General features: G+C 53.3%; 1 protein-coding gene across 5 annotated transcripts in view; it reads right to left on the reverse strand.

Annotated features, from left to right (window-relative positions):
- The window catches only part of AK8 (adenylate kinase 8), a 134,248-nt gene that overhangs the window by 51,433 nt on the left and 57,255 nt on the right, over positions 1-25,560 (reverse strand). For all 5 annotated transcript variants that reach the window (XM_018056042.1, XM_018056041.1, XM_018056043.1 and 2 more), the window contains one exon: positions 20,869-20,958. In XM_018056042.1, the coding sequence (XP_017911531.1) occupies positions 20,869-20,958 (90 nt within the window). The remainder of the gene's footprint in view (positions 1-20,868; positions 20,959-25,560) is intronic.

Here is a 25,560-nt window from a genome sequence, read left to right on the forward strand (position 1 = left end):
TCCTGAAATTTATACCTTTCTTCCCAGACTCATTAAATGGCCTGTGTCGCTAATGTACTGCGTTCTAGCAATTTGCACTGCGTTTCCTGCGCTTTGCACTCATTTTTCCAGAGATACTTGGTAAATATTACCATTGTTTGCTATAAATGTGGGCCTGATGACGAGCAGGTTTTCCGAGCGGCAGTGACAGAGCGGTTGGTGGCTTCTCTGGAGATGCTCGGTTGCCCTCCGACCGGCCATCCGGGGGTCAGCCCAGTGGCCCTAATACACATGACTGGAACCTTTCCAAAGGCCCTCTAGGCTGACAGCCGGGTGAGAGAGAGATCCAGAAAAAATCACTACCAGCTGCTCTCCTCCGTGGCCGGGACACGCCGAGTGACCACCCTGCTGCCCAAGAACCAGAACCTCCATCTAACCCCCCTCTAATCAGGGTCCCCCTGATTTTGTTTTCACATCCTTCAGCCTTCCTTCCCCAGTCTGAAGGAAAGAGCAGGGAAGGGATTTTGCTCTAATGAGACGACCTGGCTGAGACAGGTCAGTGAGGAGCTGATGCAGTTGATCCCATCCCTTCCCCGCCGTGGCTCCCCAGCGCTCCTCGCTGTGGTCGACGGGGCCCTGCAGGCTCCACAGCCTGCCTCCCCCGGGTGAATCTCCCCCCAGCTCTCCACTTCCGCTCAAATGTGCCGGTCCCTCCAGCCAAGTCTCCATCCCCCACGCCTTGCCTGGGGCCAGGCCCCCGAGGAGGGCCCGCTCCCAGGACTGTCCATAGCTGGGTTAGCAGCTGTGTTTCTTCACTTCCACTTCACTTCTTGCCGCCCTGTTCTTAACGCTCCAGCGAAAGCTTTGCCTAGGGTTGCCTCTCACAGGACAAAGGACCACGCCCACCTCGCTTTTCCATAATTGACACAGTGCCTGGCACGCAGGATGCGGTGGAAGAAATAGACCAGAGCCCTCCGTTTGCAAAGCTTCACTGCAACAAAGATGTTAAAACCAACTTGACCAGACTCTGGGGAGCTCAGAAGAGTGGGAGCTGGGCTGGGGGTACCCACAAATCTGGGGTCTGGTCTCTGCCCTGTGCTTGGATGCCAGCCGACCTCCACTGGCCCCACAGGGTCTCCCAGTCCAGGTTTCCTCGTCTGCCAAGAGGGAGCCGGGCTCCGTCCCCTGGGGATCAACACGACACGTTGTCCCAGGCGCGTAGCGAGGCGCTCAGAGCTGGCGGCTCGTCAGGAAACAATGATCCATGAACCCTCACGTGCTTCCCCCGGGGTCAAGGTGTTCTAAGCTCGCTCCTGCGATACAGGGTGGCTGATTTCAAGCAAGTCTGGGCAGTTAAAGATGGAGAGATTTAGGGACCCCTGTCCCGAGTCCTCTGTTCTTAACCCAGGGGCAGGAAACCTACCAATTGCCCCCTCACTCCCCAGGAGCTGTTCGTATTCAGGGCAGGGGCGGGGAGGGCAGAGGGGCAGCTGTCACGGCTTCGGGGGTCCCCTCCCCCAGCTCCGCGCTGCACTCCCTACACAGGCAGCGCACACTGGCTCCCACCAGAGACCCCCGTGAGGAGTCAGGGTGCGGGGAACCACCGCTAAGACCACAGTGTGAATAAGGAACAGAGCTTTTCTCTGATCCAGAAACCTCATGTTATCTGTCAGGAGAAATAAATGCAGGTCAAAGACAAGGAGGGTCACGGATCTGCTATACAGCCTTCCAGTCCAGGCCTACCCCTGTGTACGGAGATTCTCACGGAAATTGAAACCCATCCAGAAGAAAGCCTTTCCCAGGGTCTGTCCGGTGGAGCGTTGTATAGCACCCGAGCTGTGCCCGGGCTCGGGGCCTGAGGCTGCCAACCACAGCAAACAAGCAGCCAAGGGCCCTCCAGCCAGCGAGACAGACGGGGCACAGATAAATACATACCCATCTCAGAAAGTCATAAATACCAGGAAGAAACAAACCGAGCCATGGGGTGATGCTGGCTTGGCTGGATCCAGGATGGTCTCTGAGGCCACAGCTGGCCGAGATCTGGACGCTGAGGTCAGCCTCACGGGGATCTGGGGAGGATATTCAGGGTGGAGCTTATGGCAAGGCCCTGAGGCTGGAACAACCTTGGCACGTTCAAGGCATGGAAAAAGGGCCAGCATGGCTGGAGCGGAGGGACTCTGGGAAGTGGGGTGGGGAGGTCCTGCCAGGCCTTCTGGAAGCAAGTGGATCCGCCTGCTCCCTGGCCATCTGGGGAAGGACTGGGCACAGGCCCTCAGTGCACATTTACTGAAAGAACACACAGGGGCTGATCTCAGGATCCTGAGCTAGAACGCCCAGGAATGTGCGTTTCACCGCGTTTGCACAAGGACGGCCCATTCTGTGGGATCAGCCAGTGGAGTCCCCAGCTGGGGTCCAGACTCCAAGGATGTGGCTAGGAGATAGCACTTTACCTCCTGTGAAGTCTGCTGAGCGCCCAAGAATTGATGCTGCCAAACTGTGGTGCTGGAGACAACTCTTGAGTGTCCCTTGGACAGCAAGGTGATCAAACCAGTCAATCCTAAAGGAAATCAACCCTGAATATTCACCAGAAGGACTGACATTGAAGCTGAGCTCCAATACTTTGGCCACCTGATTCGAAGAGCTGACTCACTGGAAAAGGCTCTGATGCTGGGAAAGACTGAGGGCAGGAGGAGAAGGGGGTGACAGGGGATGAGATGGTCAGATGGCAACCATCCAACTCAATGGACATGAGTGTGAGCAAACTCTGGGAGACAGTGAGGGACAGGGAACCCTGGTGTGCTGCAGTCCACGGGATCGAAAAGAGTCAGACACGACTTAGCACATGAACGACAGCAACAGCAAAGTCTGCAAAGAGCTCAGGCTGAGGACCCCGAGTGCAAACCAGCTGCGAGCAGCTCCAGCTTTTTAAATTTCTAAAAGTACACCAAATAAAAAAAGGAATTCCTTGGTGTCCAGTGGTTAGGACTCGGCGCCTTCATTGCGGTGGTCCAGACTCAATCCCTGGTCAGGGAACTAAGTTCCTGCAAATTGCACGGCATGACCAAATAAATAAATAAAAGGAAAGTAAATCATCTTTTGCTGACCCCACACGCACAGCGCCCTCAAGTCCTTGGGCACCTGGAGGGGCTGAGGGATGCTTCCATCGATGCCCCATCAGAGAGGCCGGCTGAGGTACAATAAGCTCTCTGCCATCCCTCTCCAGACCTGCCCCCATCAGCCCTGAAACTAAAGGGGCAGGATCTTCACCTACAGGCGGGGAAGGTGAGTGGGCTGAGCTCTAAGGTAGGCAGGAAGATTAGTAAGTGTTGCTGCCTTTACAAGAGTTCCTTAGAATAAAACCCAGAAAACTCAGTTCTTGTCTCCCCTGGGCTCCTTTCTTGGAGCAAATTTGAGCGGAGAGCCCTGGGGTCCAGCTGTGGGACCTCCCTGACCATCAGAGTCCTCCTCTATGACACCTGCCTCACCAGCTGTTACGGGGCTTGGAGACAACTCATGGGGCCTGCCAGACCCATTGAGGTCTTCTGAAGGGAGGTGTGGGTATAAATTTAATTCCTTCTGAAAGTTTACCCAGAGTCCCATCAGATGGCCATGATGAAGCCACTGGTAAGCACAGGGATGCTCAAATTATAAACCTGACCATCTGAGCATGAATCTGGCTTCAGGAGAAGGCTGTGGGCCTGAAACAGGCTTGTCCTTGCAGGGGGGCCACTGGGGTAATTAGTTTGCTGACCACGGATGCCCTGAGCCCAGTGAAGGCCTCTGTTGATGCGGGTGAGGAGTGCATTGGGCAAGTAATTTTCTTCACTAATCAGTGCTGTTGGAGACCAAGCTGCAGTTGGGGGTGGACAGCTGAGCACTGAGCTTCTGAGGGCAACAGAGGCTGCTCGGAGGCTCAGAGAGGGAGAGGCCAGGAAGGTCTTCCCATTGACCACCCTCATCTCAAAGCTGAGAAACCAAGGCCCCAAAAGGCTGTGAGTTAAGTGACCTATGCAAGCCAGTTGCTCAGCTGGGGAGAAATCCGACTCAAGGCCAAGAAGTCTGACCAGACAGAAACACAAAGAGACTTCTTGGTTTGGGGTTGTTTTGGGGTTTGTTTTTTTTTTTTCCTTGTTAAGTTGGCAAAGATTTCTAGAGGGAATCTCCCAACTGGCATCAAAAGTTAAGATGTACATGCCTCGTGGTCCCGCAATCATGTTCCAAAGAATTTACATCTAAGATACAACTGCAGAGAGGACAGAAGACGTGCCCATGGAGATGTCCATCTCAGTGCCCTTTATAACAGGGATGATGGAGACGATTTCAAACGTCCATCAGCAGAGGACAGCTTACATAAAGGACAAGACATCTATGCAGCATGCTACTGCTGCTGCTGCTGCTGCTAAGTCGCTTCAGTCGTTTCCGACTCTGTGTGACCCCGTAGACGGCAGCCCACCAGGCTCCCCCATCCCTGGGATTCTCCAGGCAAGAACACTGGAGTGGGTTGCCATTTCCTTCTCCAATGCGTGAAAGTGAAAAGTGAAAGTGAAGTTGCTCAGTCAGACTCTTCTCGACCCCATGGACTGCAGCCTACCAGGCTCCTCCGTCCATGGGATTTTCCAGGCAAGAGTACTGGAGTGGGGTGCCATCACCTTCTCTGGCAGCATGCTACTAGGAAACCTTTAAAAAATCATCTGTGTTGACTTGGAAAGAGGCCTCTGACAGAATATCAAATGAGGAGGGGGGGAAGCAAGTAAACGATATAGATAGTATGATCTGGTGGTTTAGTCGCTAAGTCCGACTCTTGCAACCCCATGGACTGTAGCCTGCCAGGCTCCTCTGTCCATGGCAAGAATACTGGAGTGGTTTGCCATTTCCTTCTCCAGGGGATCTTCCAGACCCAGGGATTGAACCTGGGTCTCCTGGACTGCAGGCAGATTCTTTACCAACTGAGCTACCACGGAAACCACTGAAGCATATACTGACATACATATACACACACAACGTGTACACACACAACACACACACAGGGGAGAGAGGAGAGGCCACACTGATGCCCCACGAGCGATGGCCGGTCCCCCGGGGGCTCAGGGTCCTGGAGTTGAGAGAGACGATAACACAAGTCAACACATCCCAGCCGAAGAGCCGAAGGACCTGGGAGGTGTGACAGCGAGGGCTTCGGAGGCGGGAAAGGTCTCGTCGCCCCCAAGGCTGGGGAAGAAGGCGGCCACTCACGCAGACCCCAGCTTCTAGCCAATACCAAAACGAGCCCCTCTCTGCAGGTTCTCAAATGAGCACTTCTCCTGAGAGGGGCTTTCCACGACTGTGGATCGATAATCATCGGTGGAGTATTTGTTTAACGCCTACACCCTCACCCCTCACTGGAGAAAGCAGGGGCCCTCGCCAAGTCAGGCTTATTGCTACCCCCACACCTGGTACACATGCCAGGCCCTCGGCGGGTGCTTAGTGAACACTCTTTGAATGAACTAATGAATGACCACACAGCTCCATCTCCTGAAACCAGGCCTGTTCTCCCAAGCACCGAGTCAGGTCCCATGGCAGGGGGTTCCCCCAAGGTTCCCTTTCACCCACTCCACAACATACTTGTGAACTAAACAGGTAGTCAAAGGAATACATCTTGGCATTAGGAATTAGTTTCAAAATAATCCTACGTGGGGAGAGGATTGCACCATTGATCCAGAACACGCAGGTTCCCTGAACTGGCGGTGGGTCCCCTCGGGCTCCTTATTCTACTCTCTCTGTTTCCCAAACATGTTTAATGGCTTCCATTAACAAAGTGGGTGTTTTGTCTAAAGGAAACGATTTAAAGGCCTAAAAGAGGCTGAAACGATCACTGTGAGACACTGTCGCAGCGGGTCAAAGGATGAATCTCCCTGGAAGGCTGTCCTCACGCCCCAGAAGCAGCTCTCACTTTGGGGGGACCCAAGGGCTGGAGACAGCCTTCGCCTGTTGTTACTCTGGGCCCAGGAGCCTGGCATCATGGTACCCGTCCAGATCTGCCCTCCCTAGGCGATCCTGGGGAAGCTAGTTAGAGCGCACACCAGGCCGCTGCCCTCCATGTGTCTCGGGCAAGGTTGAACATCAGTAACTGAGGCTCTTGGGACCTGGGAGACAGATGCTGCAAGGCCACAGAGGTTTGCTGGTCCCCTCGAAGCACGGACAGCTCTGGGCATCACCAGGGGCCTTCTCCCAGGGATGGGCTGTGCTCCCCCATTGGAGGCTGGGAAACACTGCTGGCCACTAAAACCAACGACAGATCCCCCCTGCCCACCGCCCCAGATGTGTCCTTGCCTGAGAGGCCCTCCCGGTGACAGCGGCTCAGCCCCGGGGTGAAGGGTGAGGCAGGAAGACCCACCTTCGGTGCAACTGCCAGGCCCACCCCTGTGTCTCCCGTCAGGCTCTCTGCCCTGTGCCTTTGCCTGGCTGCTGCCTTCCGCACCCCCCCCGCCCCCCTGCCCCCACCACTGCAGGGCGTCAGCTCACTTTTTCAGCCCTGCATGGCCTGACTGGCCAGTTCAGCAAAAACGCAGAACAGAGCTCGCCCGCGGAGTTCTTCCGGAAGCTGAAATTCTCCTTGATAATGCTGTCCACTGCCCTTCATCCTCCTCTCGGAGAAAGATTTCCAGCACGGCCTCGAGTCTCTCTCCATTGAGTCAGGTGCCTCAGGCTTGATTTCTGGGCTTGACAGCTAACATCTTACCCTGCGTATAAGCTACTGCCAAGGGCTACGTCTCCGAAACGTCCTGTCAACCCTAAATTTAGCAAAGTGCGAGATATGAATATCCCATTATTTCATAAAGGCCACATCACATGCTTTCAGGTGTTATTTTTTTCTTTTTCTGAAAATCTTCCATGAGAGAGAGCCGTCCTCACATTGACCTCGAGGTTATTAAAATCTCAATCCGTTGTTCCCTGCCGGCCGGGTGTGCTCGGCACAAGGCTGGACAGGGAGCCACGGTCACAAGTGAAAGGCTTTCAGGCCCCAGGGGGACCCACCAGGCCCCCCACCGACCCCATCCAGGACACCTGGCCCATCCTGGTCTTGAAGGGGAGGCATGTTCAAGCTCCCTCCTGCCTATTGGTCCCCTGGCTCACGCAGAAGGAAGGGCTCTGTGAGTCAGACCACCGTGAGGTGACTGGAAGGGACTATTCTTCCTGGGAGGCAAGTCTGCATCCTCAGTACAGTCCAGCTCGGAGAGCCAGTGGTGTCCATTAGGGAGGGTCCCAAGAGAGCTCCCAGGCCAGCACCTGGAAGTCCAGTGGAAGCCAGAGGCAAGGGCAGAGAGGACTCGCTGGAAACCCTTTCCCGGACCTTTCCTGCTGCACTTCACACCTCGCTGCCGCCTGTGGTCCAAGCCTCCGCATCCCCGTGAGCATCCCTGACCAGGGTTCGGCTTGGGGAGGCAGGGACCCCAGGGCACCAGGCTGCTGGTGCTGGCCCCAAAAGGCTGAGATGGACAGTGGAGGAAAGGAAACAGCTCCCACAGCCGGTGCTTCAGGGTAAAGGATTCCCAAGGTTGACTGGCATGCCCAGGATTCACCATTTAACCCTCCTGCCACCCCAGGGCAGACCAGAAAAGGCTGGGGACCTCACATACACACCTGACACCCTACACATGCCCAGGCGCTCACCTGTAACACCTGCACGCATCCCTGCAGGACACACACCTACCTATACCCTACACAGGCTACACCCACACGCACAACACTCACTACACCCCGCACCCTTCCGCACACAATAGAGCACAAACACACACCTGCCCCCACCACACACAGAGCCTGTAGCGTCTTCCTTCTTCAAGGCCCCATCTGAAAAGTAAAGGGGACACTTGGCATCTGTCAGGGTTCATGGGGGACTCAGCACTTTCTTCTCCTCGCCACATCCCAGCACAGCTCCCGGGCCCCGCCCCCTCCTGACCCGGCCAAGGGGAGCGTCTTGGAAAGGAACCCCAGCTGCGCTGCGCGGCGGGCGGCGGAGAAAGAGGCACTGCTTTTGTTTTCGTTTTCTAGTTCCATCTCATGCATACTGATGCTTGAAGGAAGCAGGGCGCCCGCTCCCCCACAAGTCCGTCTCTCTCCCAGATTGCTGGGGGCTTGGCTCAGGCTGTGGATTGGGCTCTTCCTGGCCCCGACTTACTAAGCATTATAGTTCAGTGAAAGCTAAACGCCACCTTTTCTGGGAGCCCGCCACCCTCGGCATGGCGCGGATTCCTGGCAGCCGAGGCCTGCAAGGCCTCCCCGCGGCCTCAGCCGGAAATCAGGACTGTGTGCGGCGCCAGCCAGGCCTGGAGCCATGGGGCCTTCAGTGATGCTCTTTGTTTATTATTTACTGCCACCTGCTGGTCAGCTGTGGATCCTGCGCCCCGAGTGAGCTCTTAAAAGGATAAACGCACCATTTCTAAAACCAGTACAGGAAGGGAAGAGGAGAAAGTGGGCTGGCTATTCCACTTGGCTGCACTCCACCATTCTTTGGGGGTGGGGAGCAAGCCCCCTTGGAGAACTTATTTCCTCCGTAAACTCAAGTCACTTGCCCTGACAAGCGCCTTTTTTGGCCAGCAGTGTTTCCCAGGCACAAGATGGAACAGATGTCTCCTAAGACTTCTTTAGGTTCCAAAAATCTATTTCCTAACATCTCGAGTACTCAACAACAATATTTAAATCTACTTGTCAGACAATGGTGCCAGGAGATAACGATTTTAAAAAAATAATAATTTACAAGTTTGCCCACAAACTATAAATGCTGGAGAGAGTGTAGAGAGAAGGGAACCCTCCTGCCTTGCTGGTGGGAATGCAAATTGGTGCACCCACTATGGAGACCAGTATGGAGGTTCCTTTAGAAACTAAAAACAGAGCTGCCATATGAGCCTGCAATCCCATTCCTGGGCATACATCCACAGAAAAACATGATCCAAAAGGATATATGCACCTCAATGTTCATTGCAGCACTATTCACAATAGCCAAGACATGGAAGCAGGCAGCCTAAATGTCCGTCGACAGAGGAATGGATAAAGACGTGGTGCACATACACAATGGAATATTACTCAGCCATTAAAAAGCATGGGATAATGCCATTTGCAGCAATGGACGGACTTAGAGGTTATCATAATGAGTGAAGTAAGTCTGACAGAGAAGGAGAAATAGCATATGACATCCTTTAAGCGTGGAATCCACAAAGAAACGATACAAATCAACTTAAAAAACAGAACAAGACTCACAGACTTGGAGAGAATGAACTTACGGTTGTCAGGGGGAAAACTGGGGCAAGGGATAGTCAGGGAGTTTGGGATGGACGTGTGCACACTGCCATAGTCAAAATGGACAACCAGAAGGGCCTGCCGCATAGCACAGGGAACTCGGCTCAATGTCATACAGCAGCCTGGACGGGAGGGGAGTTTGGGGGAGGACGGATGCACGAATACGTACGGCTGAGTCCCTTCGCTGCCCACCTGCAACTGGCACAACCTTGTTAACTGGCTATACTGCAACACAAAATAAAAAGGCCTAAAAAATAATTTACAAGCTTTATTTCCTCCCAGAGGTAGCAAATGAATTCCAGCTGGAAGTTTTCTTCCTATGGTTGCCAACAATTTTTTTTAACACTGGCTTTTTTTTTTTTTTTTTTTTCAAGTCCAGAAATGTACGTTAGGGCTGGGCCCTTAACAGTTGGGAGGCTGCTCAGCCCTTGGTGAGCAGCTGCTCGTTTCGATCACTTTCTATCACTCCCCTCTCCGACACGTCTACTGGGGCCAAAGCAAAGATAAGACGTGAGGTGCCGGCACCGCTGAACCCCCTGCAGCAGAGGGGCAACTCCAACTGGGGGCCCTGAGCTTATCTCGCTAATGAGGTTCTAGATGAGAAAAAGAAAAAAATGACCATTTAAAAGCAGGCATTCTTCCGTGGGCCACAGCTGCTAAAACCCGTGTGCCCTGGAACCTGCGCTCTGTAACACGAGTAGCCAACGCTCACCGCAACAGGAGGAAACCTGCACGCAGCACCCAAAACCCAGGGCAGCCCAAATAAATAATTAAAGAATGGCCATCCTCTGAATGAATGGGGCTTCACTTAGCAAATTAAGAAGACTTTTAATAAAAATGCTCACTGAGACACACTGTGTCTGACAATCGGGTCATTAGCCATTCCTATCTTAACACCCACTTTTATACCTTTCAGTGGAAGATGAGACAGGCCAGCAATCCAGATGTGGACTGGACTGTTGAAGAGTGCAGTGTTAAACTAACTGCATGCTACGGATCAAAGAGTTTCCGGAACACGATTTTCCTTCCATTTTAATGCAGTCAGGGCTCAGAACCAGTTATATCCCCCACATCTCAGGGGCAGCGGGAAGGCCGGTGCTCACATGATCTGTGAGGAGAAAGTCAGCAAGTCCTGGGAAACCAGGAAACAACCATGAGCCCGGTGTTCTGGGTGGAAAAGACGCATTGACGCATTGATTTGACAAGTACATGCGCTATAGTGCTGACTTGGCTCTGCTGTGAGCTTGGGTTTTTTCCTAATACAAGTATTGATTCTTGCAATCTTCATAACAAACCCATTTTACAGATGAGGAACTGGAGGCACAGAGAGAGGAACAAACGTGCCCCAGGCCACACACAAATGGGTCGGGGAGCCCAGAATTAAACCCAGGCCACTGGGCTGTGGGGCCACCTGCCCCATCTCTGCTCTCCGCCCCCCTTTACAGGGGAAGAAGCAGAGTGAATTCTGCCCTCCTCTCTGCATTTCGTTTGCGGTGTGCCCCAGACAGGTCACTTTACCTCTCAGCTGAGGCTTCTTCATCTTAAAAAGAGAACTAGACTCAGTTCTCTGAGCTCCCGGCAAGCTGCTAGGTGGCAGGTCTGCAGCCAGGCCACCCCCGGCTCTGAGGACCCATGAGGCCGTCTGTGTTCAGCCTCAGTCACCAGATGCAGCCACTCCCGAACGGAACCAGAACACAAGCCTTCCCTATGGCGGCAGATTAGAGGTGGCCTTCCTACCCCCAGGCTCCCCTGGTGGCTCAGACGGTAAAGAATCTGCCTGCAGAGCAGGAGACCTGGGTTCGATCCCTGGGTCAGGAAGATCCTCCGGAGAAGGGAAACAGCTACTCACTCCAGGATTCTTGCCTGGAGAATCTCATGGACAGAGGAGCCTGGTGGGCTATAGTCCATGGGGTTGCAAGGAGTCAGACACAACCGAGAAACTAACACTTTCCTATAGCTGAGAACTGGGCTTGAGCCCCCCACCCCTTGAATCTGGGCCCATCTTGGCTCGGTTAATGGACAGAATCAGCTGGAAGCTCATTCTGGGACTTCGGAGGCTGGGTCAGAAGAAGCCTTTTCTCTTACCCCATCCTCCACCCTCCACCCCATCCACGACGGCTGCTCTCAGCCTCCTTGGGATGCTTGCTGTGGGGGAAGCTAGGATCACACAAGGAGGCTGACCAACACGAGGAAGCCAAAGCTGCCACATGGCGACGCTGCACCGAGGGGGAGACCTGAGCACCTCACTGCAGGCACCAGGCGTGGGGATGAAGGGTCCTGCCCCAGCAGATGCAGCGGGGAGAAGAAGCAAGGAGCCAGGTCCACACCAGGACCAAGAACCACACGTAGGGCCCAGATGGATGATCCAGCCCAGTTGCTTCCAGTCGTCAAGAGTCGTGCCAACTAAGGCCCAAGTCAGACAGTGGTGCCAAGCCCTCCTGCCCTGCCCTGCCTGAAATCCTGACCCAGGACATCAGGAGCAGAACGAAGCAGCCATCCTTCTATGCCATCATGTTGTAGGGCGGCTGCAATAGATAGCGGGGCCCCAGAGCTGGAGTGGACCAGGCTTCGGCCAGTTCCTGGTGACCACGGGGACCAGGTGCCCCAAGCTGGCATCAATCACAGGAAGAGAATAAGGTATCAAAGAAGTCCACCTATGAAACATACATGTATGTTTGTGTATATGACCTTGTGTAACATACATGTGTTAAATACACATATGTACATGTAAGTTACATGTAAACATACATGGCCTTGCTACTACCACCATGATTTCTACTATCGTTATGAGAATGACAACTACTATAACTATTAATGATAATAATAGTATCTGATAAGTGGTCTGTTGGATACCATAAAGTGTGAAAGTCACAGTCGCACCCCTGTATCCAACTCTTCGTGACCCTTTGCAGCCCGCCAGACTCCTCTGTCCATGGGATTCTCCAGGCAAGAATACTGGAGCGGGTAGCCTTTCCCTCCTCCAGGGGATCTTCCCAACCCAGGGATCGAACCCAGGTTTCCTGCCTCACAGGTGCTTTCTTTACCATCTGAGCCACCAGGCGAGCCCCAGTTGGGTGCCATGCGTGGTGTTAAATATTTCACAGACACATTTTCACGTGGACACCTAACATACCATGACTACGGTACTGTGGAAAGCTCACGCTGTCAATGAGGACGCTGTAGTCCTGAGAGGCTGCGTGACTTGCCCAAGGTCACCCCGTGGCAGAACCTGAACTGCACTAGAGTTTAGAGTGGTGAGTGCACACCCCAAGCCTGCAGCTTCACCCTCCACTCTCCAGGAGTGAACACTTCGGGCCACCTCTCTGGAAACCCCTCGGGCCGCCCGCCGGCACCTGTTTTCCCTTTGTTCCTTAAGACGAATGGAGTCTCACCCACGTAGAAATGCAGGCAGTGGGGCAAAGTGTCTGGGCCCCCGCGGCCACAGGGCGGGCCTGCCGGGCTCTGCTAGCCGTGCCGTCCCGGGACACCAGCCGTGCCCTCATCTGTTCACTCATTCATGGGTTCGTTCACGGACATTTGCTGAGCTCCTACCAGGAGCCACGCTGGCAATGGGGACTGGGGAGCAGACGGAGCCCAAGTGGAAACACACAGCGGGAGGTGCTGGGAGGGGTCCCAGAGGAGGGCCGTCTTACCTCCCTGTAACCTGACCATGCCCAGGTGGAGAAGGGCTCCGGTGCTCAGGGCCACGGATGGGAGAAATCGAGGTCTGGCTGCCCCGGGGAAGAGCAGGGGAAGGGCGCGGTCTGCGTGCATGCATGCTCGGTAGCTAAGTCGTGCCTGACTCTTTGGGGCCCCATGGACTGTAGCCCACCCAGCTCTTCTGTCCATGGGAACCCAGGCAAGAATACTGGAGTGGGTGTGTACTCAACACGCGTCCCTCCCCTCTCGCCTCTGTGTCCCTTTGCCCCATCGCACCCACCTACCTCTCTCTACCCTGAGCCCCCTTCCTGCTCAGCTCAGGGCAGGGTACAGCAGGGCAGAGCTGCAGGGTGAGGGCCCTGTGGCCCCCCTCCTCGGTAATCACAGCTGTGCCAAGTCCCCCATGGGAAGTCTGTTTCAGGGATGTGGCAACTGTCCGAAGTGTAGGGGCTGCAGAAGGTCACTGAGGGAAGCCTCCCCGACACCCCTCGGGCCCTGCTCGCAGCCCGAGAGGAGAGCCAGTCTCAGATCCCTGCCTGGGGTACTTGGAGGGCAAGGGGCTTCAAGCTACACCTGCCTGGAGGGGTGTGAGCGGGAGACTCCTGGCTGGAGGAGAAGGCGGGGGCCTTGGGGCCTGGCCTGTCACAGGCGATTTCACAGCTGAGTGGGCTGGAAGCCACCAGGGCTGCCCGTGGAGAGGAGACGCGTCCAGAAGCCCTGGTCGGAATGAGAAGGACACCCTGCCCCTCTGGGCTCCCCTCCGGTTTTGTGATCTCCATGCCTGACACACGGCAAGTCCCTGACGGACACTCAGCCCAGGAAAACCATCTGCACGGCCCCTCTGCTGACACTGCCATGGTGGCCAGGCCCCCATCTTCCAGGGGGAGAGGCTACTTCACGGACTGGACGCACGGGTGAACTGAGAGCCCCTCGCTGCCTCAGTTTCCCCGCCGCTCTGGCCACCGAACAGAAAGCTTTGCAACCTCTTGGCCACAGACCTTTGCCAATGCCCCAGCAGGGCATCATCTTAATAACGCAGACGATGCCACTCTCACAGCCAAAGCCTAGTTCTTAAAAACTCAGGAGCTGGACCCTCTAGGGGCACAACCCTGTTGATAAACAGCGTGCTGACCCCCTTTCTACAGCTGTCCTCATTACACGCCTCTGCCCCTCACAACACACCCCCACTTTGAGACCCGCTGCTCTGCTGGGCCGTCTCGGCAGGAAGGCGCCTACCTAGTTTCCAGAAGAAAATCTTTGTAGCGGTCCCAGCGGAAAAGTCAAAAGTTTGACTTGAAAAAAGGAGCTACTTCAAAAGCATTGTCAAGACGGAGGTGAGGGTTCCTTTAAAAATGCATAAATTACTGGGGTGTCCATTAATCAACCTACAGGCAGCCCAACGTGGGGGGGGTCTGGTGGGGGTGCTGAGGGGCCGTCGGGACACATCCAGGGGAGGTGCAGCGAATAAAATACACGTTCAGTAAAAGAGTAAATTAATGTGTTTATTACTTACTGCTTGGGCTGCTTGTGTGTCTGTGTGTGCATGTGTGTGTGTGCGGAGAAAAATGAAAGAAAAATGTAGAGTTTTTTCAATAATAAAAAGGGAGTTGCACTGCAGGGCCCCTAAAGCTTGTGAAAAATTAAACTCGACGGATTCAAACTGTCCTATTTCCACTTCAAAAGAGAAGAGGCACTGAGCTCTTCCCAAGTTAGCTTCAAACGCCCAGCACCCTAGAAAGTTTCTTTATAAAAATAAAGGCTCCTGCTCCCCCAAGCACTGTACCGGTTACTGTACCCACAGTCTCTCTCTCTTCTAATTATACCCCTGTGAGTCCATTAATCAACTGGTAAATTATTTAGAGAGTCATGCGCTGTCTTCAGCTGGTACAAACACACCACATGCAAAGGCTTGCTGGAAACCGGCCGGGGTCCCTCGGGGTCTCCCCTCTGTGGTAAGACAGCTAGCAGCTTGCCGAGGCTGCACTATTAAAAAAAAAAAAAAAACAAGAAATAGCAAGCCGCTTACCTCCTCAGATGGGAAGATTTACTTTGTCTTTCAACTCAGCCACTCTTTGCAAGGTTTTAACAAAAGAGAAGAGCTGGTGTATTGTCGAATCTTTAGTGTGCATTTAGTGAGGAGAATATTAATTCCCCCTCAAAAAAAAAAAAGGCAGCCCTCCGGCTGAGTTCTGATCCAGGCCTCCTGGGACATGTACTCACGGAAGCCTCTCGAAAATGCTCGTAATCACGCCAGTTTGGGGCTGGTTCGGCTTGTTCGTGTTCTGATGGCTGCGTTGGCCATGGTGAGGTCTCATTACCAGAAAGGGTGCAAATTAAGAGTCTGGAGTCTCCCTCAAACCTCCAGCCTCTCCTCAGGTTCTATTAGGCCTTGAGGGACTTTCTCCAGACAGAAATACTTGGGCGATAACGGGGTTTATGGGAGCAGGCATGGGTAACACGGGGTAATGATCTGTCTTCCGCATTATCTTTTCTACATGCCAACACTTGCGCATTTAGGGGAAAGTTATTATACCAATTAAAGAGCTGTTTTCTCACCTGAAAAAGTCAGTGTATGTCCGGTATGTGTGCCAAGGAATCCAGGCCTTCATTCAATTGAACCCCCTCCAGCTGTTGTGGGGATACTGGCAGGGCAGGGCTGGTTACAGAGTGGAAGTGAGTGAGGAGAGCCGCGCCCCCTGCACCTTGGTCAGCTAGCCAGTCTGGCAGGTGCTCAGTTCTCCCTTCCGACCCTGCAGACCCAGGAGGTGGGAAAAGCTGGGGTCTGACCTGAAAACCCCACCCCGGGGACACACTGCCACTGGCGGCCCCCCGCCTGACATCCCTGCATGAACGGAGCGCGATGGGGACAGCTCTAGGCAAGCATCTCACACACTGAGAGCAAAGACTAAACCAGTGAGGATGAAATACACCTTCAGCTGTTTTAATATCTTGCCTGGGTCACCAATTTCCAGAGAAAACACAAGCAACGTCCGAGAATGAGAACAATGACCAGAGCTGGGGGAGAAGGCCACCCTTCTGAACCAGAGATGGTGGCGTACCACTGATTAGACCCAGTCGTCTGGGATGAGGTTATATTAGCATCTACCACCAGCAGCCACAGGACCATAATTTATGGCTGGAATTCCCAGGAGAAGGACTAAAAGCTATGTGTGCTCAGCTGTATCTCTTTGCAACCCCACAGACTGCAGCCCGCCAGGCTCCACTGTCCATGGGATTTCCCAGGCAAGAATACTGGAGTGGGTTGCCATTTCCTCCTCCAGGGGATCTCCTGAACTTAGGGATCAAACCTGCGCCGCTTGTACCTCTGCATTAGCAGGCAGATTCTTTACCACTGTGCCACCTGGGAAGGCCCCACACTACACTTGACCTTAGCCAAAAAGCGCTAGGGTGAGCTGAGACCAATGAGGGAGTTAGTTTTTATGCTAAGTGAAACTTGAGAAATGAGAATTTCAATAAGCAAGGTCAGATGGCTGCCTTCCTTGGGAAGCTCACATCCAGAAGGCCTTCTGGTAGGAATGAAGCACAGAGAAGGCTCAGGGCACGTCATTTGGAGATGGTGACCACTGTGAGTCACTGATGGTTTAAGCAGAGAATTGAGTTCTAGCTGCTCCTTTGGCTAATCCTGGGCAGAAAAAAACAATGCCTGCACACATGCCCCTAGTATAAAATGGCCATGGAGTCTGCCGGCACTGACCACTGAAGGTTAAACGGTTTTTTAGCAGCTGAGAAGTTATTTTTCCAAAAGCCCAGAAGGGTTTTCAGTTGCTCTGCAACCATGTACAAGTAACAGGAGCTCCCAGGCAGGCAAGCCTGCGTGCTGGGCGGCCTGGCCCCATGTCATGAGCAGCGCCCTCTCTGTGCTCACCGGGGACATGGCTGCGTGAGGAGTGCCGTGTGGGGCCCTGGAGAGCCAACTTGCTCTGTTCAGCACAGCTTGAGTCAGAGCTTAGGAGGTCAGACCTATGTATCTCAGACTCTGGAGCATGGAACAAGCGTCTCCCCAACCTTCCGTCCACAGTGCAGCCGCCAAGAGCCCAGGATCGAGAGACTGGGATGAGCGAAGATAGGGCCCTGGAGTCCTGTGCCCGGTAAACGTGGGAAGACGGGACAGCAGCACGGTTATTAATTTTGCGGCTGATTTGGGAGGAGGAGGTGTTGGCAGCACCCGTGAGGACATAAAAGAACATAACTGAGTCTTCGGAGGTCGCGGCTGGGACATCACATCGGGAGGCCCCGAGGGGGCAGTAAGAGGAAGTGGCTCCGTGGGGGGACGCTGACATCTGGGTCTACTCTCTGGGCTGCTGGCGGCGACGGCTGTGAAGATGCCCCGTGATAACCATGCTCCTGGGATGGACTCGCAGCTCCCAGGCCGGTGGAGCAAGGGCAGGAGTCCCAGAGACGGGCAGCAGGTATGGCCAGCTGCCGGGAGCACAGGGCAGAGTCCCCAGCGGAGGAGGTCCAGCCCCTGGAAGGGCACTGCCCGCCTTCAGAGGGAGTGATGGGAGTGGTCTACACTAGGCTGGCTGCAGGGCAGGATGTTGACAGTGACATCTACCAGCCCAGAGGCGTGGGGGCTCTGCCCCAAGGACCAGGCCTGTGGGTCCTTACCATACTCTCTGCCCCTGCAGGATTTCTGGAAATCCTTGCAGGGTTTCTGGAACCTTCTGGGTTTCATCTGGGGAAACCCCGGCGGGGGTTCCCAGGACTGCAGCTGCCCCCTCCCCTCCCCTCGCTGAGCTATCTGAAACACCACCAGGTTCTGAGGAAGGAAACCTGAGTGGTCCGGGCGGCCCCACAGGACAGAGGGGCAGCCAAGTGTCCTTCTCCCAGAGGCTCCGTCCGTGGCCGAAAGTGTTCAGGGCTGCACCGCACCGCGCGTGCGGACTCGGGGACCCTTCTGACCCAGGGCAGTGTGGGGAGAAGGCATGCCCCCGGCCCGCCTCACCCCCGGGAGACGAGAGTCAGTCCCCGGGGGGCCCTGCCCCTCCAGCTCCCACCCTCTGGCTGGCGGGCCCTCGCCCTCGTGTGGACGGATTCGCTTCCCCCCGCGGCCCCACTCGGCTCTTCCTGGGGAGGGCCTGGGCCGGCCCCGTCCCGTCACACCTCTGCCTCCCCCGGTCTGGACTTGGTCGGGGCGTGTCGGGAAGTCCAGCTGCACCCTCAGAACCCTGTCTCTCTCCTCCCGTCTGTCTCCTCTGGGTTCAGGACTCAGGGCTGATGTGGTCGATCCCCACCCAACTCTGCGCCGGAGGCGCGACGCCGGCCACGCGGCACGCGAGGTGGCAACATGGCGCTTCCAGGTTCAGGCCGACTTGCCCTTCAAGCCCAACTTCCGTGGAGAGTCACTGAAGTTTCCATTTCCTGTTTCTGCTGGGCGGGCGGCGACGCGGGCGGCCGGCCTGGGTGGTTGCCGCGAGCGTCCTCCAGCAGCCGGGCGCTCTGGTTTCCCGGGCAGCGTCTCCGCAGCCCGCTAATGAGCCCCCGTCAGTGGTGATGAATGTAAATGCATTCTTTGTTATCCCTGCGAGATGGGGATTAGTGAAATGACAGGACTTATTGCTTCTGTGAGGGAGATATGATGGTGGTGGTGGTTGCGTCTTTAATTCTGCAGCAAGTGGAGGAGTGTAGAGCTACCTTGTCTAAGGAAAGAGAAGGCTGCGGAGGGAAACGGTAGCACAAAGCACTGAAGACTGAAGCTGCCAAGGTCTGGCTCCCTGTATGGGAATCGGAAGTGTGCGCTCAGTCTCCTTCGTATCCACCAGAAAAAAAAAAAAAAGGAAAAATAAAAACCAGAACAACTCTGCCTCTTGACCAGTGGAAAGGCCCCCTGGGGGCCTCTGTGTTTAGCATGCAGAGAGAGAGAGAGAGAGGGTTGAAGAGGCTGCGCTGCTGACTGTGAAGATAGAGGAAGGGGCCTCCGGAAGCTGGGAAAGGCCAGGAAACAGACTGTCCCCAGAGAATTCCTCAGGAAGGAATGCAGGCCTGCGGCACGTGACTTAAGACTCCTGACCTCCAGGACCGGGAGAGAAGAAATGTGTGTTGTTCCAAACTGCTGACTTTGTTTCAGCCATGATAGAAAACGAATAACTAGGCAATATCCCGAGGTGCAAAGCCACAGAGGACTCGAGCGTCCGGTGCCCAGGGGCGGGAGGGCGCCCTAGTGCGGCGTCACAGGCCTCCCGGGCATACATTCCCTCTGACCTAATCAGAAGCATCTGCAAACCTGCCCTGTCACAGGAGGGTGCCTTACAGGCTCACTGAAAGGCGTGCAAATCTGAAAACCACCTAAATATTTACTTTTCACAACTTTTTATTTTAATAAAAAAACTCAAAGGTACAGAACGTCTCTAAGAAGAGGCAAGGAATTTCTGCCTCCCTTTGCCTGAGGTTTACCCCCCGTCAACATTGCCTCATCTGGCTGGTCACTGTCCCACTGTCTTTCTTTCTGAACCACAAAATGCTTTGTCAGGGAGAATTATACAAATTACCCACCCAGTCCGTGCGATGGGATACCATGCAGCAACATTTAAAATGACATAAACCTATTAACTTGTTATCTTATTCTCTCATTAGCGCAACAGATGTTTTCCAGAGGGCCGATCACCCCCATCCCCCGTCTCAACAACGGGGAAGCTGGGCTCGCTGAAGGGCGAGTGAGCTTAAGCAGGCGTTGGGCCTCCGTCCCTGCTGGCTGCCCCCACGGCCCATGCCTATGTGCACATCCCAGCCCACGCTCATGTGAACCCAACACCCAGGGCTTCTGTCTCCACCTCTCCACGGAGACGCCTGGGCCTCGTGGCTGCTGCGGGGCGGGGCGGGCACCCCAGGATCTGAACCAGACGGGGAAGCACCGGAGCTTGCACTGGCTGACCCTGTTGACCAGCCAGTGATGCGAACAGACTCGCCGGCCGGGACCATCGTGTCTCCCTCCTCTGATTGCCGCGCCCGGGGGATCCCTTTCTGCCCGCCTCACTGGAACTTCACGGCAGGGTCCACGACACCTTAAGGAGGGCCTGGGGAGAGCCAGGCCAGGTCGTCTTCCCCAGGCGGGCCCTCAGAGCGGGGATCAGGAGCGAGCAGCCTGTTCGGAAGCAGCAGGAGGAGGAAGGAGCACTGGGCAGTGAGGGTGTCCCAGCCAACGCGCGCACTGACTGTCTCCACGGCCCTCTCCTCCTTCTGGGTCGGCCTTCTTCATAATAAGTGCCTGTTCATAGCAGACGTGATGCCTGTTCATAGCAGACGTGATGACGTGCTTGTGCTCACCGCACAGAGACGCTACATACAGCCCTTTACACAAGGATGGGAGATGTGGGCGAGGAAACACACCGCCCCGGGGAGGAGCCCAGACGTGAGCCGGCATGCCTGTGGCCTGAGCACCTCGTCCCTTCTCTGGGGCTCATCTGTGGACTCAGGGAAACGGCAGAGAACAGGCTTGGATCGAGGACACACTTTCGGAGCTTAGGTCGCAGAGGGGGTCTGCAAAGATGACCTGGTCCAGACTCCCCTGAGGATCCACGGCAGGTCAGTCCTCAGGTCTGCAAGGCTGTCTGAGCCTCCTGACTTCTGACTGCTGACCAGATCAGAATCTTGGCCCCTGGTGTTTTGGGACAAGAGGTGGTAAAGAGGTGGGCAGCTCTGGGCCTCTCCTGGCTCCCAGCTTTAAGTGACAGCGAGCATTCTTGAGAAAGAGGGCCACTTCACACCCTCAGTAAAATGCATTACGTTCACAGACTTTGCCCCCCAGCCCCTCATCACTTGGAAGCCAGGATGACCAGCTGGGGAACAAAACCAGAGCCTTTGCCTCCCAGAAAGTCTGGTTTCCATTTCCTGGTGGTCTTTCCCAGTTGGAGCCCCCAGGTGCCCCATAAGCCTCACACAGAGCAGTCTCTCTCCAGAGCCTGGAAGGTCCTGGGAGTCACGGCCAGCAAGGCCTACCTGCTATGTCCTTCTCGAAAAATGGCTGGATCAAATCGCCGTATTTGGACTTGTCCGCCACGGCTTCTTTGAGCAGTTGCCCACAGCAGACTAGAGGAGAGAGGAGCAGAAAGAAGCCCGTTAAATTTTAAATAGAAGGAAGAATGAGAAGGAAAAAACAAAACAAAGACCCAGTGCTGCCTGCTGGGGGAAAAAAAAAAGGTCACTGAAAAAAATATAAAAGGGTTTTCTGAGTGTGGGCGTGTGTCCAAGTGAAAGGAAGTATCAAAAAGGAATTGGAAATAAAAAAGAAGCCGAGGAAGGATGCTGTGGAATGAAAAAGAATGCATTTGGCGAAGGACATATTAAAAATGGACGGTGTGGAGAAGACATAACAAGGACTGTCACCACCAGAGAAGGACCCGCAGGGCCTCGACGACACCGGGGAGTACAGCCCGCGGCTCCGAGCGCTGTTGGGGGTGGACACACTCCGGCAGAGAACCATGTAGACCAGCGTGATGTCCACTTTCACGCTGTTATCACTCAGCGGTGGGTGGGGACCCTAGAGTGTCCACGGCCCCCTGTGATGACGAGTCCACAGACACCATCAGGCTGTACAACAAAGGGACGCACAGGTGTCTTTCTGTCATGAGCAACTGCTGTGACTCTAGACCCCAGCTGGGGCCAACACACAGGGCATGCCAGTTACCAAGCATGGGAGGAATAAACACAGTTGCCCTCTCCTTGGCTACGAAAACCTTGGCAGCCAGCGCCGGAAGGGTCCAGCCACATTTTCATGAGTTGTTAATAGCACAGTCTTACTTTTCTTAACTTTAAAGCTAAGGACTTGGCCTCCTTAGCCAAGAAGAAATCGAAATCCTAAAGTGGATAAGGTGAATGTTGAGGATGACGCCCACCAAAGACGATTCCTCTGAATGACATGCTAAATTCTGTGCAGCAGCAGCGACCATGTGCAGAGTGGCTGCGGCTTCGCGTGCTAATGAGGAGGCATAAAGGCAACCGAGACCTTTCCCTACGCCAAGCACTGTGCCAGTCATGCTTGGTATTGTCCAGCCCTCAGGGTAACTGCAGCTTTTTAGGTAAGGAGAGGCGCTGTGTGCTGTCCTAGGTCACCAGCCAGTGAGTGGCAGAGCTGGGATTCAAACCCAGGTCTGTGTGACACCGAAACTAGGCTGAGCCTCCAGTTCTGACCAGGAGGGAGGAGCAGGTATCCTGTTTCCCTTCTGTCATAAAAAGCCATAAAACTAAACAAAACATACGAGGCAACTCTTTTCAGGCACTTGGTCAGCAGACACGCGGGGCTGTGATCCTTGAGAAAGGACACACACCGAGTGGGACTCACTCTCCCTGGATTTCGACCTACGGGTACTGCCCATTCCACGGCCAGGGAGAAGTGGAACCCAGACACAGCAGGGGCACACAGCATTGGAGCTTGGGGCCTCGAGGCAGCTGGACTTTATAGGACAGAACAATGGGCGGGGCGGCGGAGGCAAGCTTGGGAACCTGCAGGAGGGTTCCCTGGAGTCACTGATCAATGCCAGACCACCCGTGTATCGGGCAGGCTCCACAGGGCCTGGGGGAGAAAGGCCACAGGGTAGCTAGGAACTGACTGGGGGTCTAACAGGGCAAGATGAGGCCAGGGTCAGAGACCTCGCTCAGCACCGCAGACCCACGTTGAGACTCCAGGAAGGCCGTGCTTCAGGTGCGAGGATACACAGGCCCCAGAGGGAGCACACCTAATCCCACCTGGTGGGCGCGTGCTAAGTCGCTTCAGTCGTGTCCGACTCCTTGCAACCCTATATGCTGTAGCCCGCCAGGCTCCTCTGTCCATGGGATTCTCCAGGCAAGAATAGTGGAGTGGGTTGCCATGCTCGCCTCCTGGGGATCTTCCCCACCCAGGGATTGAACTCTTGCCTCTTACATCTCCTGCATTAGCAGAAGGGTTCTTTACCACCAGTGCCACCTGGGAAGCCCAGTCCCACCTTAACAAAGACTAAAACTAAGCCTCAATGAGGTCAAGCTGATCCTCCAGGAAACTAACTAACTGCCTGTTAGAACTCAGCTCTTTTTCATGTGATATTCTCAAAGCAGGACCACACAATCCAGACTCTGAAGAATGTGAGAACCACAATGTCCAGCGTATAATAAAAAGGTGCTTGAGATCAAAAACAACAAACAAACAAAAACTATCAGGAAAATGTGACCCCTACAAGGGGAGACAACAGGTCACAGTATCATAGGTTAAGAGATCACATGGATGTCAGTATTAGCACATAAGAACTATAAAATGGCTATTATGAATATGTTTAAACTTGAAAAGATAATTAAAATGAATGAAAAGATGTGGAATCTCAGCAGAGAAATGGAAACTATAAAAAAGAACCAGATGGAATTTCCAGAACTGGAAAATACAATAGTCTTAAATGGAAAACATCACTGAATAAGCTGCAATCAGTGAATTTGAAGACATGAAAAGAGGCACTAGAAAGCATTCACACTGATGCAAAGAGAAGGTGGGGAGGGGACTGGGGGGAAAAAAAAAGAACAAGATTTCAGAGAGCTGGAAGGCAAGAGCAAACAGTTTAACATACATGTAACTAGAGTTCCAAAAAGAGGAGAGAGAGGGAGGGAGGGATGGGGAGAGAAAGGGAATATTTGAGAAAATAATGGGAGAAATTTTTCAAAATTTGATGAAAAGTATCAACCCATAGATCCAAGACTCTCTGATATCCAAGCAAAAAGAACAGAATAAACCGCACCTTGATACATTGCAGTTAAATTGTTGAAAATCAAACAGAAAATATTAGAAGCAACTAGGAGTGGGTGAGATGCTTTATATATATAGGAGAACAAAGATAAAAAATAATCTCTGAGTTCTCATCAGAAGCAATGCAACAAAATGCGTCAATGCAACAATGAAATGATATCTTTAAAGTGCTAAGAGGGGGGAAAACCTGTCAACATAGATTTCTATATGCAGCAAAAACATCCTTCAAGAATGAAGGTGAGATAAAGACATTTTCAGACAGATGAAAGCTGAACTTCACCAGCAGACTTGCACTACAAGGTATGTTAAAGGAAGTTATTTAGGCTGAAAGAAAATGATGTATCAGATGGAGACTTGGATCTAAACAAAGGAGTGAAAAGTGTTGATTTTGAGTATATATAAAAGCCCTTTCCTCCTATCTCTTGAGTTAAAAAAAAATGACTCTTTAAAGCAAAAATAATTACAATATACTGTAGGGTTGATGACATACGTAGGAGTGAAATGTGTGACTACAGCACCATGAAGAACCAGAGCAAGGCAAAGGGAAAGCCTGCTGTCAGGCTCTCCTGCTCCCCAGGAAGAGGCACAGTCTTAATCCAAGACAGACTGTGACGGGTACTGTGTCAGCCCTGGAGCAGCCACAAATAAGACGGAGCAAGGAGATACAGCCACAAAGGCAGTGGGGGAAATAACGTGGCTTACTAGCAAACGTTTTTGACCAATCCAAAAGCAGGCAGGAAGGGGAGAACAAAGAACAAGGACCTCCCTGGTGGTCTGGTGGCTAAGGGTCCGCCTGCCAACACAGAGGACGTGGGTTCGATGCCTGGTCCGGGAGGACCGCACGTGCTGCAGGGCGACTAAACCCGTGCACACGTCCTGAGCCCAGGCTCTGGAGCCCTCAAGCCACAGCTAGAGAAGCTCACAGGCAGCAGTGAAGACTTAGCATAGCCAAAAAAATTTTTAAAAAAACCACCACACAAATAGAAGACAAAAAATCTGAATGGTGGACTTGAAACCAACCATATAAAAAATCACCTTAAAGGGAAATGGACTAAACACTTCCATTAAAAGGCAGAAAATATCAGGCTGAATTTTTTTTTTTTTAAAGCAGTTATGTGTTGTCTACAAGACACATATTTAGAATAAAAGACACGGATAGTTCAAAAAAAGAAAGAATAGAGGTTATACTTATCAGACAAAGTGGGCTTGGAGAAAATGAGTATTACTGGAGAGGCAGAGGAGCGCTGCCTAGCGCTAAGGGGAGACTGCACCCAAAAGAGCCCACGCCCCCCAGTGCACACGCCCCCCAGTGCACACACAGCTTCAGCTTTCAGGGCGCAGAGACCGGCAGAGAGAGAGAGAAACCTGCAGGCGGAGCTGGAGCTTTGAACGCACCTCTCTCAGCCACTGAAATGATACGCAGAGAGAAGTCACCAAGGACACGGAAGAAATGGTCACACCACCAGACACCTCAGCCTCACTGGCACTCTAAGAGCACGATATTCAACCAAACCAGTGTATATATTCAAGTGCACATGTATTTCACCAATATAGACGTGTGCTGGGCCGTAAAAAAAGTCTCAATAAATTTCAAAGGGCTGAAATCATATAGGGTATGTTCTTTGACCTCAAGAGAATTAAAGAGACAAAAAACAATCTGGGAAATTCCCAAATATTTGGACAGTGAACAGTATACTTTTAAATAATGCATGGGTCAAAAAACATGCAGATTAGAAAATACTTTGAACTGAATGATAAAACACAGCATATTACAATTTTGTGAGATGCAATCAGAGAAGTGTTTAGAGATAATTGTGTAACATTAAGTGCTTATATTGGGAAAAGTGAAAGTGCTAAGTTGCTCAATCATTTTGTCCGACTCTCTGCAACCCACAGGCTTCTCTGTCTGTGGAATCCTTCAGGCA

The sequence above is a fragment of the Capra hircus genome, chromosome 11, assembly GCF_001704415.2.
Source record: "Capra hircus breed San Clemente chromosome 11, ASM170441v1, whole genome shotgun sequence".
NCBI classification, from domain to species: domain Eukaryota; kingdom Metazoa; phylum Chordata; class Mammalia; order Artiodactyla; family Bovidae; genus Capra; species Capra hircus.